At 42.1% G+C, this 14,738-nt stretch overlaps 1 protein-coding gene across 6 annotated transcripts in view; it reads right to left on the bottom strand.

The window, feature by feature from the left end:
* Nucleotides 1-13,771, bottom strand: part of TMEM192 (transmembrane protein 192) — a 30,853-nt gene extending 17,082 nt beyond the window's left edge. Inside the window, exons 1-4 of one of the 6 annotated variants that reach the window (XM_030847039.3) lie at nt 11,834-13,048; nt 10,568-10,637; nt 6,731-6,877; nt 1,734-1,998 (exon numbers count right to left, since the gene is read on the bottom strand). In XM_030847039.3, coding sequence (XP_030702899.1) covers nt 1,734-1,998; nt 6,731-6,877; nt 10,568-10,637; nt 11,834-12,072 — 721 coding nt within the window. In that variant the 5' untranslated portion in view covers nt 12,073-13,048. Of the gene's footprint in view, nt 1-1,733; nt 1,999-6,730; nt 6,878-7,277; nt 9,174-9,219; nt 11,774-11,833; nt 13,049-13,134; nt 13,518-13,607 lie in introns of those variants that run through there. The other 5 variants (XR_009564051.2, XM_030847044.3, XM_030847041.3 and 2 more) reach the window with 5 other exon arrangements.
* Nucleotides 13,772-14,738: the final 967 nt, after the last annotated feature.

Below are 14,738 nucleotides of genomic sequence, written 5' to 3' on the forward strand. Positions count from 1 at the left end.
TTTCTTCAAATAAGAAAAAAAAAATATTTAAAGAAAATAGAAACAAAGTAAACACCTGCCCCAATTCTCCTGGATTTTCTGGGTCCTTATATGAGTAACTTAAAAGTGATGCCGCCTGTGATTAAACTGAGGGTCCAATTGTTTAGAAACAGACTGTGATTAAGGGTCACATGTGTAGCAATAATTTGAAAGTCAGAGGAAAGGCAAAGATTAGACAATCTCTTGGTGGGCCTCAAAAATACTATTTCCAGACCATCAGTGGAGAAACTGAACATTATTTTGGTCAGTATACAAACAGGTTTCTGCTTTTCTCTTTGTCAGAGGCGCAAAGATTATAGGGACATCTCCTGGCCAAAAACAAGTACTGCAATCAGCAGTAGAAGTAGAAACCGCACTCTTCCTCAGGGGGCAGTAAAGGCCGCCCCTCGGAGGTGCTTCAAGACCAGCCACTCCAATACAACGCTTCTTTCTCTGCAACTGCTGGGCCCTCCTGCTCCCATTGACAGCCTCGCTGAGCAGATGAACTCAGAGCCTGCCCTTTAAGAAAATGCACTACCAGAACACAGGAAAAACATTAAATTCTGTAGAGCTGTTTTTCTGGGGAAAAATTAATTTCTAATTTGGTTTCAAAATGTTCAAACATTTATTCTGGACTCAAATTGAAAAAGAGGGCTTTTTAGAAAAGGTAGAAACCTTGACAATTAGGCAAAAATACCTAAAGAAGTTCAATTTAATTCCATTAAGCCTTTAAATTGTCTGCATCCTGGATGGACTTTCTGACCTTGCCTTCATAAATTGTTTTCCAGGTTTTCTGCTTTAGTAATACATCTTATTATATAACAGTCTTTCTCTTACTGTGGGAAAAGCACTGAGCTTCATTTAAAATAAAACAATCCCCTCATCCTACAAGTATCAACTAGCGTCAGCTGTATATCTCCTTGCGATGAGTAAGTCTGCTAGTATCAAAAGGCGGAAAAAGTCCACATTTCACACAGGGGTAACTTGCTCATAATGAAGGGGACAGAAAATGCTACCCCAAAATATGCCTCCTTTGTCTTAAGGATTATTTTAAGCTGATTATTTTTAAGAAACAGCAGACACAGATGAAGCTCTGAAAACCAAGTAGGAATTACCTTTTATAAGAGACATTTACAATTATAAGGGAAATCTCCATTTGTAAGGTTATATCCCTCTCTGTACCAGGATGACTCTAAATCTCTAGCAACTCTAATCAATGCAGAAGGCAAGCATAACAAACTTACCCTTGTTTACTGTGCTTTTCCTGGTCACCTCCCAGAACTATCGCCCCTCCCACAACCCTCCCCATCTTCTTTGGTCTTTAGCTGGAGATATTATTTGAGAGGGTGGCTTAGGCCATTGTGGAGTTACTCTGCTTTCCTGGGTCTCTCCCATGTATACAGGAGGTATAATGTTATTAAACTTCTATTCGTTTTTCTCCTGTTAATCTGTCCTTTATTGGTGGAATCTCAGGCAAGAACCTAGAAGGGCAGAGGGAATATTTTTCCTCCCTTACATAACAAATACAGATTTCCAAGGGAAATATAAGAAAAACTTCAAGACATTAAGGTGATCCTAATTTTAGTGGCCACGTCACTCTCACAAAAATGAGAGCATGTATTTGATTATAAAATCAAACTTAACATTTTCTTTCTGCTGTCATTTATTACACTCAAGCAAGCCGCCGAATAGCTGAGTGAGACAACTGGGCTTACCAGTGGAGTGTATCATCAGCGCAAGGCTTTTAAGATGCCTTGTTGACCGGTAGATCTTGTTATAGCCTCGGTTTCTTACTTTGCTGTGGTGATACTGGATGTATCGTTCAAGGAGGAAATGCAGAATCCACAAAATAACTTTTCCGAGGATTATGACTGTCTGAACTTTCAATGGGTTGGTATAGTTTCCTGGGCACTTGTCCTCAATTGGATTGGGGTAAGAACAAAGCACACCTGTTAAAAATGCTAAAATAACAAACACAATCTGGTGGAAAGGAAAACAGTAGAATTAATATTCAATATTTGGATTTAAGAAACAATAATGACCATCCCCAGCACATATTCTTATACCTATGACTTTCAGTATCCTACTTTTATGAGTTTAAAAATACTTTCTTTTTTGCCATTTTTACAAACTTTTTAAACAGATAATCTGGAGAAAAATTTGCAGAAAATTTGGGAAGCAGATAAAATCACCCCAAATCCCATCTAATAAAGATGAGTACTTAATGTTAAATTCAATTTCCTGCCCACTTCTCTTTTATTAAAAAGAGTAAAAACAGTTAATTTAGCACCTCAAAACTAAATAATAAAAATCATGAATTAAAAAAGTTTATTTCTAGCTTCAGTTTTAAGAGAACAAGAATAACTATCCAATTAGATTGACAAAAATTTAAAAGATTGATGTCAACATATGGGCAAACAGACAGTCTCATAATATGCCGACTGGTCTGGGAAGTGCTGCTGAAAAATAATTTGGAAATATCTTGACCCAGAAATCCTACCTTAGGACCCTATCACTCAGAAGTAAAAGCACAGTACCTAGGATATATGGACACATATATTTACTGCAGTGTTCTCTGTATTTGAAAAAAACTGTAAATTGCCCAAGTATATGTATGCATCCATAGCAGAATATTTGAATAAATTAAGGTATACCCACTCACATAATAGAATGTTATTCAGCTATAAAAGAATTAACTAGGCAACTTCCCTGGTGGCACAGTGGTTAAGAATCCTCCTGCCAATGCAGGGGACATGGGTTCAATCCCTGGTCTGGGAAGATCCCACATGCTATGGAGCAACTAAGCCTGGGTGCCACAACTACTGAGCCTGTGCTCTAGAGCCCACGAGCCACAACTACTGAGCCCTGGTGTCACAACTACTGAAACCCACATGCCTAGAGCCCGTGCTCAACAACAAAAGAAGCCACTGCAATGAGAAGCCCGTGCACCACAATGAAGAGTAGCCCCCGCTCTCGTCACAACTAGAGAAAGCCCAAGTGCAGCAACAAAGACCCAACACAGACAAAAAAAAAAAAAAGAATTAACTAAAGCTCTATGTATTAGTTTGGGTGGATACCTATGATATGTTAAGATTAAAGAAAGTAAGGTGTAAAGTAGTAGTTCAAAGTGTGATCTCCAGACCAGTTAGAAATGTAAATTTTCAGGCCCCAAATCAAAATCTCTGGGCATGTGGCGAGCAGCCTGTAGTGTAATAAGCCTGCCAGGGTATCTGGTGCATGCTCAAGTTTGAGGAACACTGCTGTTGAGTAATAAATACCATATTATCCAATCTTTTCTTTTCTGGAAATGGGGGACATCCTTTTATAACGTGGTAATCTTTTTGTATACATTTGTATGAACTTAACAAAAGACACTGAAAGAGATACAGTGAACTGACCCCATTTATTAACTCAGGGAGAAGGGGTGAAGCAGAGAAAAGGGAAGATTATATCTTTGTATACTCTGGTAATGTTTTACTTGTTAACCATAAGGCAGTATTATTCTATAATTTTTAAAAAAAATCAAAGAAAATTTTAAATGCTGTCATTAACATCCATCACCAAGCATCCAATAGCAGCCAATCTTAGCATGTAATAAATCTATTTAAAATTTATGTGGTTTGTCAAGAGCAGTAATATTTGCTATAGCAGCTCAAGATGCACATCCTCATAAAGTAAAAGTGGAAAAGTCAACATATTCCCTCTACTGTAACATACTGTACATTGAACCCAACTGATCCATTTTATACAAAGTAGTATATAAGGACATTAGGTTTTCTTGTTCTTTAACATAAGATTTTCTTAGTCCTAAAATTAGGGCAATCAATCCCACAGTATCAAAGGCAGGCAATTTAACATAAAAAGTTTTTTTTAAGTGGTGTGTGTGTGTACTGTACATACATAAAGAGTATGTTATACTCTTTATATAATTTATAATTATATAATTTATAAATTGTATCAATACAAAGAGGCACAAGGAAAGAAGCGCTTCAGCTGCTATTTGGGGATCAGGAAGCCATGGCAGAATCAGGCCACTTACTAGATCTACATGAGGAAAACAGGTGCACCTCTGTCCTCAATGCACTCAGTTCTGAGCGCAAGTCTTCCACAGTGCAACTCACTGGAGCAGCACCTGGGCCAGTCCTCAACCACATCCACCCCCTAATGAACACCCAAGGAGTGGCGAGAATCTGCCTTCTTTTGATCTTTCACATTGCCGCAAAGAACAACTACAGCCCCTAGTGTTTGAGACTGCAGTAACCAAAATGAGGAAATAATTAACAGACTTGGAGCAGAGCCCCCAGTAAGCCTACAAGACCATTCATACATGTGTCTTGTTTTGTTTTTATGACGTTGAACTTTATTTATTTTTATTGAGGGATATAATTGACATAACACTGTATAAGTTTAAGGTGTGCAATGTGTTGATTTGAAACATTCGTATATTGCAAAATGATGGCCACCATAGCTTTAGCCAACACTTGTATCATGTCACATAATTACCATTTCTTTTTTGTGGTGAGAGCAATTAAGATATCTAGTCTCCTAGCAACTTTGAAATTTATAATATTAGTGTTGACTATAATCACTATGCTATGCATTAGATCTCCAGGATTTATTTATCTAGTGGTTGCAACACACATTTTTAAAAATCCCCAGACATTTGTAATTTTATCATATAAAACATGGGGCAACAGTACACTGATTTCTCTGCTTAACACTATTTCCTAGGTGTAAATAAATAGATAAATTTCCATGTCAACATATGTAGATTTATTTGTTTTTATAACTTAAAAAGTAATACATGCATATGATAAAAAAAATTCAAATAGTACAAAAAGTAAACATTAAAATATATTAGGTGTCCCTTCCATTGAGGCGCTCAGTGCAACTAGCATTAAAAGGGTCTTGTAGGGCTTCCCTGGTGGCGCAGTGGTTGGGAGTCCGCCTGCCGATGAAGGGGACACGTGTTCGTGCCCCGGTCCGGGGGGATCCTACATGCCGTGGAGCGGCTGCGCCCGTGAGCCATGGCCTCTGAGTCTGCGCGTCCGGAGCCTGTGCTCCGCAACGGGAGAGGCCGCAACAGTGAGAGGCCCGCTTACCGCAAAAAATAAATAAGTAAATAAAAATAAAAATAAAAAATAAATTTAAAAAAGGGTCTTGCGAATGCTTCTGGAAATATTCTATTACAGAATACAGGAATAAATGTTAAAAGTTTCCAGTACCAATTCCAATGTGTTTGTGGGGGGGAGGGGACGGCGGAGGGGGGCGGCAAATCTCTGACACCAACTGGGAGCTCAACTGGTGAAATGGGTGTCTTGAAGAAGACAGCTCAACTCAATTCTGACACTACCTGGAGAGAGCATCAGATCCCAGGGGTTGAAGGCTCAGTCCCACAAGACTGCCCTCACTTCAGATGCTAACTGCAAGTCCAAGTTGTCACCAGTGCTTCTTACCCACTGGCTACAAATCAGAGGTTCCCACACCCCCCTCCTTGGACTTTAGATACCACTTGCAAATCCAGGTTGTTACCTGCACTTCTGACTGACAGGCTATAAATCAGAGGTTCCCATCAACTCCTTCTTGGGTTCAATTAGTTTGCCAGACTGGCTCACAGAACTCAGGAAACCTGTTTACTCACCACATTACCAATTTATTACAAAGGATATTAAAAGATACAAATCAATAGCCCGATGAAGACATACTTCCTGCCAGTTCCCAAACAAAGGAGCTTCTATCCTGGTGGAGTCTGGGGGCCTGGCAGCGGTTCATAACAAGTGTTCTAGCTCACCAACCTGGAAGCTCTCTGAACCCCCTCCTTTTGGGTCTTTATGGAGGCTTCATTACATAGGCCTGGTTGATTAAATCATTGGCCATTGGTGGATGATTTAACTTCCAGCCCCTTTCCCATCCCCAGAGGCCAGGGCGTGGGACTGAAAGTTCCAACCCTTTGTTCCTGCTTGGTTCCCCTGGCAAAAGCCCCCATCCTTAGGTGCTTTCCAGAGTCACCTCACCAACATAAATACAGCAGTGGTGGAAAGGGGTTGTTATGAATATCAAGACACCCATTTCACCTTTATGACTTTGAAGCGATTTTAGGGACTGAGGACAAAAGACCAAAAATTATAACAAAAGATGCTTCCATTGCTCTTATCACTCAGGAAATTCCAAGAGTTTTGGGAGCTATGAGCCAGAAACCATGGATGAAGACCAAAGACATATGAGAACTATATTTTGATCATCTGAACGACCAAATATATTTCTTATAAGTCACAACATCACCCATATACACACTTCTCTCAACACCCTTTTAAAATGTACAAACAGGAACATTCTGTACACACCACTGTAAACCTCATTTTTTTCCATTCAACAATGAACCGTGAAGGGTACACATCCACCCCAAGTTTCTCTTCTAAGTTTCTCTTTTAATATTGTATAAGCATTCCTTCATATGGACAGGACATACAAAGCATCTTCTGGATGGTGGCAGATTGTAGTTTCCTCATATTACAGACAACATTGGTATCATAAACGATATCCTTACATGTGTGCAAATATGTCTACAATAAATTATTTGAAGTAGAGATATGAGTAAAAATGTATGCACACTTTAAATGTTAATAGATATAGCCAAACTGCCCTCTGAAGAGGTTATAAATTTTTGAAAAACATTGCCTTTGGATGGATCACTTTCTCCCAGTCAACTTACATGTATCAACAAGAGAAGATTTGCAATGATGACTGTAGGAAGAGCCTGGAATCTGGGCCTAAAATGAGCGTGTAATGAGTGATGTGGGAGATGCTGGGTGTCCAGAAGGGGATCATCTTCAATACTTTGGATGAGATCCAAGGAACCCTGAGGTGCAGAAAAAAGCAAGCTATAATCACCACTCTCTGGATTATGTTTCCAAGACAAATCTACTAAACTATAAAGCTTTAAAATTCATTACACAAATTATAGGCAAGAAAACACACTCCCTACCTAAAGGTAATTTTGAAAAAATACCATAAACTTCTTGATGACTACTGTAAACTGGTAAAAACAATTATTAAAACAAGTAGAAGAAATCTTAATTCTTTATCTCAAAATGAGGTAAGTCAAAATGAGATTATGTATAAATAATCTCATTAATTATCAATTATTAATCTCATTAATTTCAAATAATTTTCTTCAAGCCCTCAAAACTTAGATATTGATTTATTTAACATTACACACACACACACACACACACACACACACACACACATATATTTACATTTCTGGCTGTGCCGTGCAGCATGTGGGATCTTAGTTCCCTTACCAGGGATCAAACCCGTGACCTCTGCAGTGGGAAGCGCAGTTTTAACAACTGGACCACCAGGGTAGTCCCCAACATTATTTATATTATTGATAAAAATTACATATGATTGCAATTCTTAAACTATATCTCGGTGTTCCACAAAATTTTGGAAAGCTGGTTGAGGCATTACTAAGAGGTCTTAAACAAACTTTCAATCATGAGAGAAATATGTTAGAGTGTTAATAGAAACAGATTACCCTGATAGACCCTCGAGATTTCAGTTTGTAGATACCAGATTCTCAATGAAAACAACTAGTTGCCATGTCACTGAAGTAGCCAGCAAAGGCTGAGCTGCAACCTCAAAATCTTGTTAGTCATGTTTAAAGTTAGGGTCTTGACAGGAACAGCATCTTAGGTATCTGGTGCATAAAACAATCTCTCAGTCTCAGAGCCTTACTGAAAACTGTTCCTGAGATAAAAGAATGTAAGACACAGTCCCTATTCAAAAGGAGATGACATTTTCATCGGGGAGGTTAGGATAAAGGCATGCAGGATTGAACAATATAAGAATGCAAAATAGAATACAGTGTGTGGCATATTATGGGGCAGTACATAATAAATTAGCAAATGAATAGCACAAATGATGCAAAAAATTTAGGTTAGATAATTGCACTAGAACAAGAGGGAAATGAAAATTTAGTGGGAAAAGGGGAAGCCTGAGAATTGGATTTGGAGACAGAGGATATGGGCTCTTCACTTTGGAAGGGGTAGAGAGGGGGACCAATGGTGTAAGGGCAGGCTGCTGTGCACCAGGATTAAAAAGATAATACAGCAATCTGGGAAATGATCAGATCTGGAATGGGCTTCTCAATTTCCACTCCCAGGCATTCAATGCTGCTGCAATTTTTTTTATTCAATGCCTAGATAGCTTCCTGTTTAGTTTGCCATAACTCATGGAGCAATTCTGATGATTTCTAATCTCTTCAAGACTCCTCTGTTTCTAGCTTTCTCAGTTAGAGGCTGTCCCACCTCTACGGCTCTTCCCTTAACTAATGTCCATGAACCTCTCCAGGCCATCCTTCCAGTCTCTGTGCCTCTTCATCCCTCCCCACCTGTCAAGTGTCTGTCTTAGCAAAAATGCTGCCTTCTCTGATGCCTCAATGCTGTTCCTTTTTCATCTGACATTGTAGTTTTTATTTCTGCAAGTTTGAGTGGGTTTGTTTTATATCTCCCATGTGTCTTTTTAACCTTTGGAACATATAGAAAACAGTTATAATAATTTTTTTAAATGTCCTTGTTTGCTATTTCTAGCATGTCATTTTTGAATCAGTTTTAATTGACTCATTATGTCATATTTCCCTGCCTCTTTGCATGCTTGACCATTTTTTCCACTTTATTGAAATATAATTAACATGTCACATTGTGTAAGTTTGCATACCATGAGTTGATTTGATACAGTTATATATTGCAAAATGATTACCACCATAGCATTACCTAACACCTCCGCTAAATCACATAATTAGCAGTGCCTGGTAATTCTGGACTGGATGCCAGACATTGCAAAATTTATCTCTTTGGGTGCTGGACATTTTTGTATTCCTATATTACTGAGCTTTGTTCTGGGATTCAGTTAAGTCACTTGAAACAGTTTGATCTTTTTGGTCTTTCTTTTAAGGTGCTTTCTTAGGTGGGACCATACCATGTTTGGTCTAGTGCTAATTATTCCCCACAAGTGATGCAAGACCTTTCTGAAAACCTAATACCCTGTGATTATGAGGTTTCCAGTCTGGCTGGAAGAACAGGCACTACTCCTGGCCCTGCATGACAGTACTGCTCCCTCTGGTCTTTCTGAGTGTTTTTTTCCCCAGTCCTCAGGGAGTTTCCTCAGAGGCACGAAGAACAGGACTCAGCTGAATACCTGAGGGGACTCTGCACCTCTTCCGAGCTCTCCCTCTGCACAGCGCTCTCCTTTCTGGGTTCTCTGTCTTGTGAACTCCAGCTGCTTCGGTATCCCCAGATTCAGCTCCATCTCCTCAACTCGGGGTCTACTGAAGCCCCACTTGGTTCCCCTTCCTCTGCCCACCCCGAAAACTCTCAAGGCAGTGAGCTGGGGCAATCATATGGCTCACGTCATTTGCTTCCCATCTCTCCAAGATCACTGTCCTTCATCACCTGATGTCTGTGATCTCAACAAGTATTTTTTCATATATTTTTTTGTTTTGTTTCATTTTGGGGTTTTTTTTTTTGCTTTAAAATATACTCTTTATTTTTTTCTCCAATTATAAAAATAATACATCATCCAAACAGATAGCTTAGGAAGCACAAAAAATCACCCAGGAAAACGACAACAAAAGCCCCTCCATCGCACCAGCCAGAGACTGCTGGTGTCTGTGACAAAGGCGCACCTGAGGCCACGAACCATGTACATCTAGATGATGCCTTTTAAGTCCGGGCAGAAGACAGAACAACTCACACTAGAAGGAAGGCTGCAGTAAGGCTCCAAAGTTTCTGCACATACAACAGTGACCTTAAAGTCTCCACCCCTTGACCATTTCTGATGCTGCAGAGCCCCACCCACCCGGGGACAGAGGAAGAGCAAGTCCTGGCTCCCTGGGGACAGGGCTGGCCTCTCCTCCTCTCAGCCAGACGCCCACGTCCATGGCCACATGAGATGCCCCAGGGCTCCACGGGGCATAGCGGGGACTTGCAAGCAGGGACCCCGAGACTGTGGGTGCGACTACGCATTCCAGAGCAGGCAGCAGGAGACAGGGCTGGAGTCCCAGCTCTGCCGTCCACTGCCCTTGGACCAGGCAGTTTCTTGGGCTGGTCTCAGTTTCCTTGTCTATAAAATGGGAATAACGCCTACCTCATGGGCTTTTGAAGGGACTAAATAAAACATGAGAAGCAGGTCACAGCACTGGCACATCTCAAGGGTCAATAAATGTCACAGTACGCATCACTCCTTCCCATTAACCTGCTTCGTGTCAACCCTGTGGCTCTCATTTAAAAAAAAACTGTCCCTCTGAGAGCTGACCAAAGCCCGGGGGGGTAAAGGGGAGGTTTATCCTATCCAGGGCCAACCTGAGTCTAGATCCAGCCAGGCCTGCCAGGTGACAAGAACCTATGAGCCAGGGGCCTGGACCCTGGACCAGAGAAAATCAGACTGGTGAGGGCTCTGCCAGGGCCGCGTTCACGCTGCAGAGCAGACAGGGCCCAACAAAGGGCGGGCCTGTGTGGAGGGGCACCGTGGGGGGCACCGAGGCTACCTGGCAGATCTCGGGGGAAGGAAGCCCTCGGGAGAAGGAAGCCCTTTCACCGGCCAAGCTGGAACCCTCCCTGCAAAACAATGAATCCCCCATCATTGTTTTGCCTTTAATCACATTTTTAAACACTTGACAAGCGAACATCTGTTCCCTGATGTTTTGTCTTTGTGCGTCTGTCATCCTCAAAATGAAAGTCTGGAACCTTCTGCACTAGTTTTAAAGTCAGGCTGGACGTTTAGTCATGAACAAAGCTGCTTAAATTTCCCTCTAATTCTAAGTTTTCATCATAAGTAGGGTCATCATAAGAGAATTTCTGAATCATTCCAATCAACGATTCTAAGACCTTCATCTTTTTGCTGTCTTTCTCAGTGGCGTAGCCGTGCAGGAGACATCTCCAAGCAAAAGCAAAATCCTGGTAGCACCCGATCTCAGATCCGATTCTAGCTCCATGCAACGTGCCATACTGTCTCCCTTCAATCATACCCAAACTACTTCCTTCTTCATAGCCTTCCTGATAACCTTCCCCGTGAAACCGATCTTGGCAGGCGAAGTCCACTTCCGGTGGCGGCTGCGCCTGTTTTTTCATATATTATATACAGGTTTTTGGTTCTTTCAGGCAGAAGGAAGGACAAGGTATCAAAGTGGTTCAAATAAGGTGTGCTTCACAAGGGCAGGACTCTACATTATACTACGTTCTTTGTACCTTTAGTACCTGATACACAGCAGGTACTCAATATGTGTGTTGAGTGAATGAAAGACGGCCCAACTTCTTGAACAGTTGGGATCTGGGAACTTTTTAAAAGGTAGCATTGAAACCCTGACTGTAAGACAATAGTCTACTTTATCTCCCACTCGTTCCCTTTCATGCACCTTCTCCTCTAGCCTGCATGAGCTTTCTGGAATACCCCACAAATACCCTTTCTTATCTTTTTCAGAATCCAACTCATCTTTCGAAGTCCAACCAAAACTTACATTCTCTATAAAACTTGTCCTGCCAAGTGTTTTCTTTCTACTTTAAAGCTCCTAATAAATTACTGCCCATAATATTAATTTGGAATCTTTCTTATGCTGCCTTGTATTGTTTCCTTTATGTGTATGCCTTTTGTTTTCCCTGACTACACTGAAGGGGCTGGGGACAATATGGTTTCTATGTCACTTATTCAATGTTCATGAAATACAGTGTATTTGGTGACTACATCAAATGCACTGCCCTTTGGAGCCTATAAGAAATGTGGGAAAACCATACAAACAGCACCCTCTGGAACTCACCATCTGCAAGTGAAGATAGCTGTTGTTTTTTCCACACCATCTCCTCCCTCTTCTTTTGTGACAATAGCTACTTCCTTTGGGGACCCAATGTCTACCTCTGCATTAAGTCTCAAGGGGAACATCCTTTTATGCTCTTCACCCTCTGTCCTGGGGTGGTCATGGAACCAAAAAGGGCTGGGCCAATCCAACTCTCTCTCAGAGCAGCAAAGCAAACGGAGTCCATGGTTGAGGCGATCCATCCCAGGACAGATTCTGAAAGGACCCCTGTCTCTGGATCCTTTGAGCTGCCCTTGTTTGGATCCTTTCAGAGGCCTAGGTGTTCATCTACCCTATATCCTTTCAAATAAATCCCTTTCTTCCTTAAAGTAGCCACAATTGGTTCACCCACTGGCAAACAAAGAATCGTTAACTAAAAAGCCTTTGCCTCTTTTAACTCATTTAGGTGTCTGGGCCTAAGACATGGCACACAGTTTTTAGCTTACTACTGAGTGGTAGAAACCATACCCACAAAATACCAAAAGCAGGCGACTTGCTCAGATCTAAAGCTATGTAGCTATTGGTGAAACATTACTCTCCAACTGTTTGGTGAAACAAATTTCTAGGGTTGTACTAAGCCTAACGCTAAAAGCTACAGACCCAAGAACCCTGGGGCAGCTTAGCACCAACCAAGAAGCATTTACTGCACACATTTTGATGTGTCTCTAATTTTCCTCTTACTCATTTTCTCCACACATTGTCAGTTCATGAATCTCACTCTTAAAAGATTTAGAAACAATCAGTTTTTCTTTAAATATATATGAGTCTCAAATCTACTTCCAGGTGTTACAGTTAGCTTTCCATGTTCTCAACTGAAAAAAAAAATAGAATTTTTTAGTCTTATCATTAGAAATTGTTCGGTCTTTATTTAGTCAAGATAATTGAACTATAGTCACTATTTGCACAAGAATCTAAGGTCTTGTGTAGGGCTGGAACTTTGTTTCATGTGTCTTGCCTGATGCACCTCATTCAGTGGTAGGATCACAGTAATATTCCTATTAATCTATTAACTCAAATCAGTGCTTTAATATAACTATCAACTTTGCGTTTTTCAAGAGCAAGAATTTTGTGCCAATGGGTAACCCAGTTAATTCTGGGCACAAATACATTCTTTTCCTAAAAATGTTTTAATACATTTAAGCAAAGATTTTTGCAATTACTCTTCACTCTGTACACTATATACACTGTAACTAGTGCACTGGTTTTTAAATAATCTGGTTTGGATCCATCTAAGTAAAGAGATTTAAAAATCCCTTCACTCCTACCATGCCTCGATTCAAAACATCACGACATTGTTTTTCTCCAATGTAGGTTTTCGGGTGATGATAACGACAGGTCTGCCGCAGCCGCTCCAAGTCACAGCCCTCAGGGCCAAGGCCGGGACCCAAGAGGACGGGGACTCGCCCCTGCGCCAGGGCGTCCGAGCGACCCCGCGCCCGGGGCCCCGCGCGCACCTCGGGCCGCCCCAGTTCCGGGACTCGACACGCGCCCGCACCGGGCTGGCGCCCGCCCGGCCTTCCGCCAGGAAAATAAGCCCGGGGCCGGCGTGGACCCCGACGCTGCCCCGGACCCCGACGCCACCCCGGTGCCTCCTCCCATAACCCCGCGCCCGGGCAGCCCCGCGCAGGAGGCGCCCCTCCGGCCAGGGCTGCCCCCACCCCCGTCTCCGCCCAGCGCGCCCAGCACCGGAAGAGTGGGCTCCGGGCCTGTCGCTCGCCACCAGCATCCGCGAACTCACGTCCTCCATACTGCCCGCCGGCGGAGGCCGCAGCCCTACCGCCCAGCCTTCGCACCTGCGCCTGGCACCGCCTTCCGGGACCCACCCCGGGACCCGCCCCTCGCTTTCAATTAGCCGAGGCGCAGAGGGCGGACCCCTCTTCCTAGCTCCAGGGCTCCACGGCCAGCGGCAGGCCTTCCCGGTCCCGCCCCCTCGCTCCCGATTGGCAGAGGGGGCAGGATGGACTGGCCTCGCCTCTCGCTTACTATTGGCAGATGCCCCGACACCTAGATCCGGAATGGCCGAGGAGGAGGGGGACGTTATACTCCCTGAAAACCAGCCTCCGGCCGCCGCTGCCTCTGGGAACGCTGCTGTGCCTGGGGATCCCGTAACCTGCGTTCGCGTTCTAGGTTGGCCGGAGATTTGGGCACCAAAGGATGCATTCCAAATCCAAGAATCGAACTGTTTTCGGCCGCCACTTGCTTCTTTGTAAAACATTAACTTTTCTCGGTCGTGCTTAATTATTGTTTGCAGCACAGCTCCGTGCACAGAAGGAGGCAATAAGGAATTTTTAGGGCTTTCTCTCTCTCTCTTTCTTTTTTTTAAGTGGAATTGAAAAAGAAAATTTTATGACATTTTTCTGAAAATACACGATCGTTGTAAAACTGTAAGGAAAGTAAAATTTTCTGTTAATACCAGTCCCTATGCTGATACTACAATACATACACTTTCATATTTTTTAATGCTTATTTGTACATTGTGTATGGTGTAATCTTGTTTATACCGTTGGTGAAATAAAATCATTTAAGTAGCAGCAAAGAAAAAGATGGTGTAAGACTCCACTTGATCTTTAAAATCTCATGAAAATTTTAAATCTTTAAAATTTCCTGAGATTCTATGAATTATTTCTTAAGAGGCTTGTCTAAATGTGTATTTCCCCCAACATATTATTTAAAAAAATTTCAAACCTAGGGAAATGTTGAAAGACTAGTACAGTGAACATCCAGGTACCCTTCACATTGATTCAACAGCGGTTAACATTATGCCAACAGTTAGTTGCTCTGTGTGAGGGTGCATGCTTGTGTGTGTGTCACACATTTTTTAACTGAAGCATTTGAAAGTAGGTTGAGGACATAATGAAACTTCATTCCT

Source organism: Globicephala melas, chromosome 5 (genome assembly GCF_963455315.2).
Source record: "Globicephala melas chromosome 5, mGloMel1.2, whole genome shotgun sequence".
NCBI lineage: Eukaryota > Metazoa > Chordata > Mammalia > Artiodactyla > Delphinidae > Globicephala > Globicephala melas.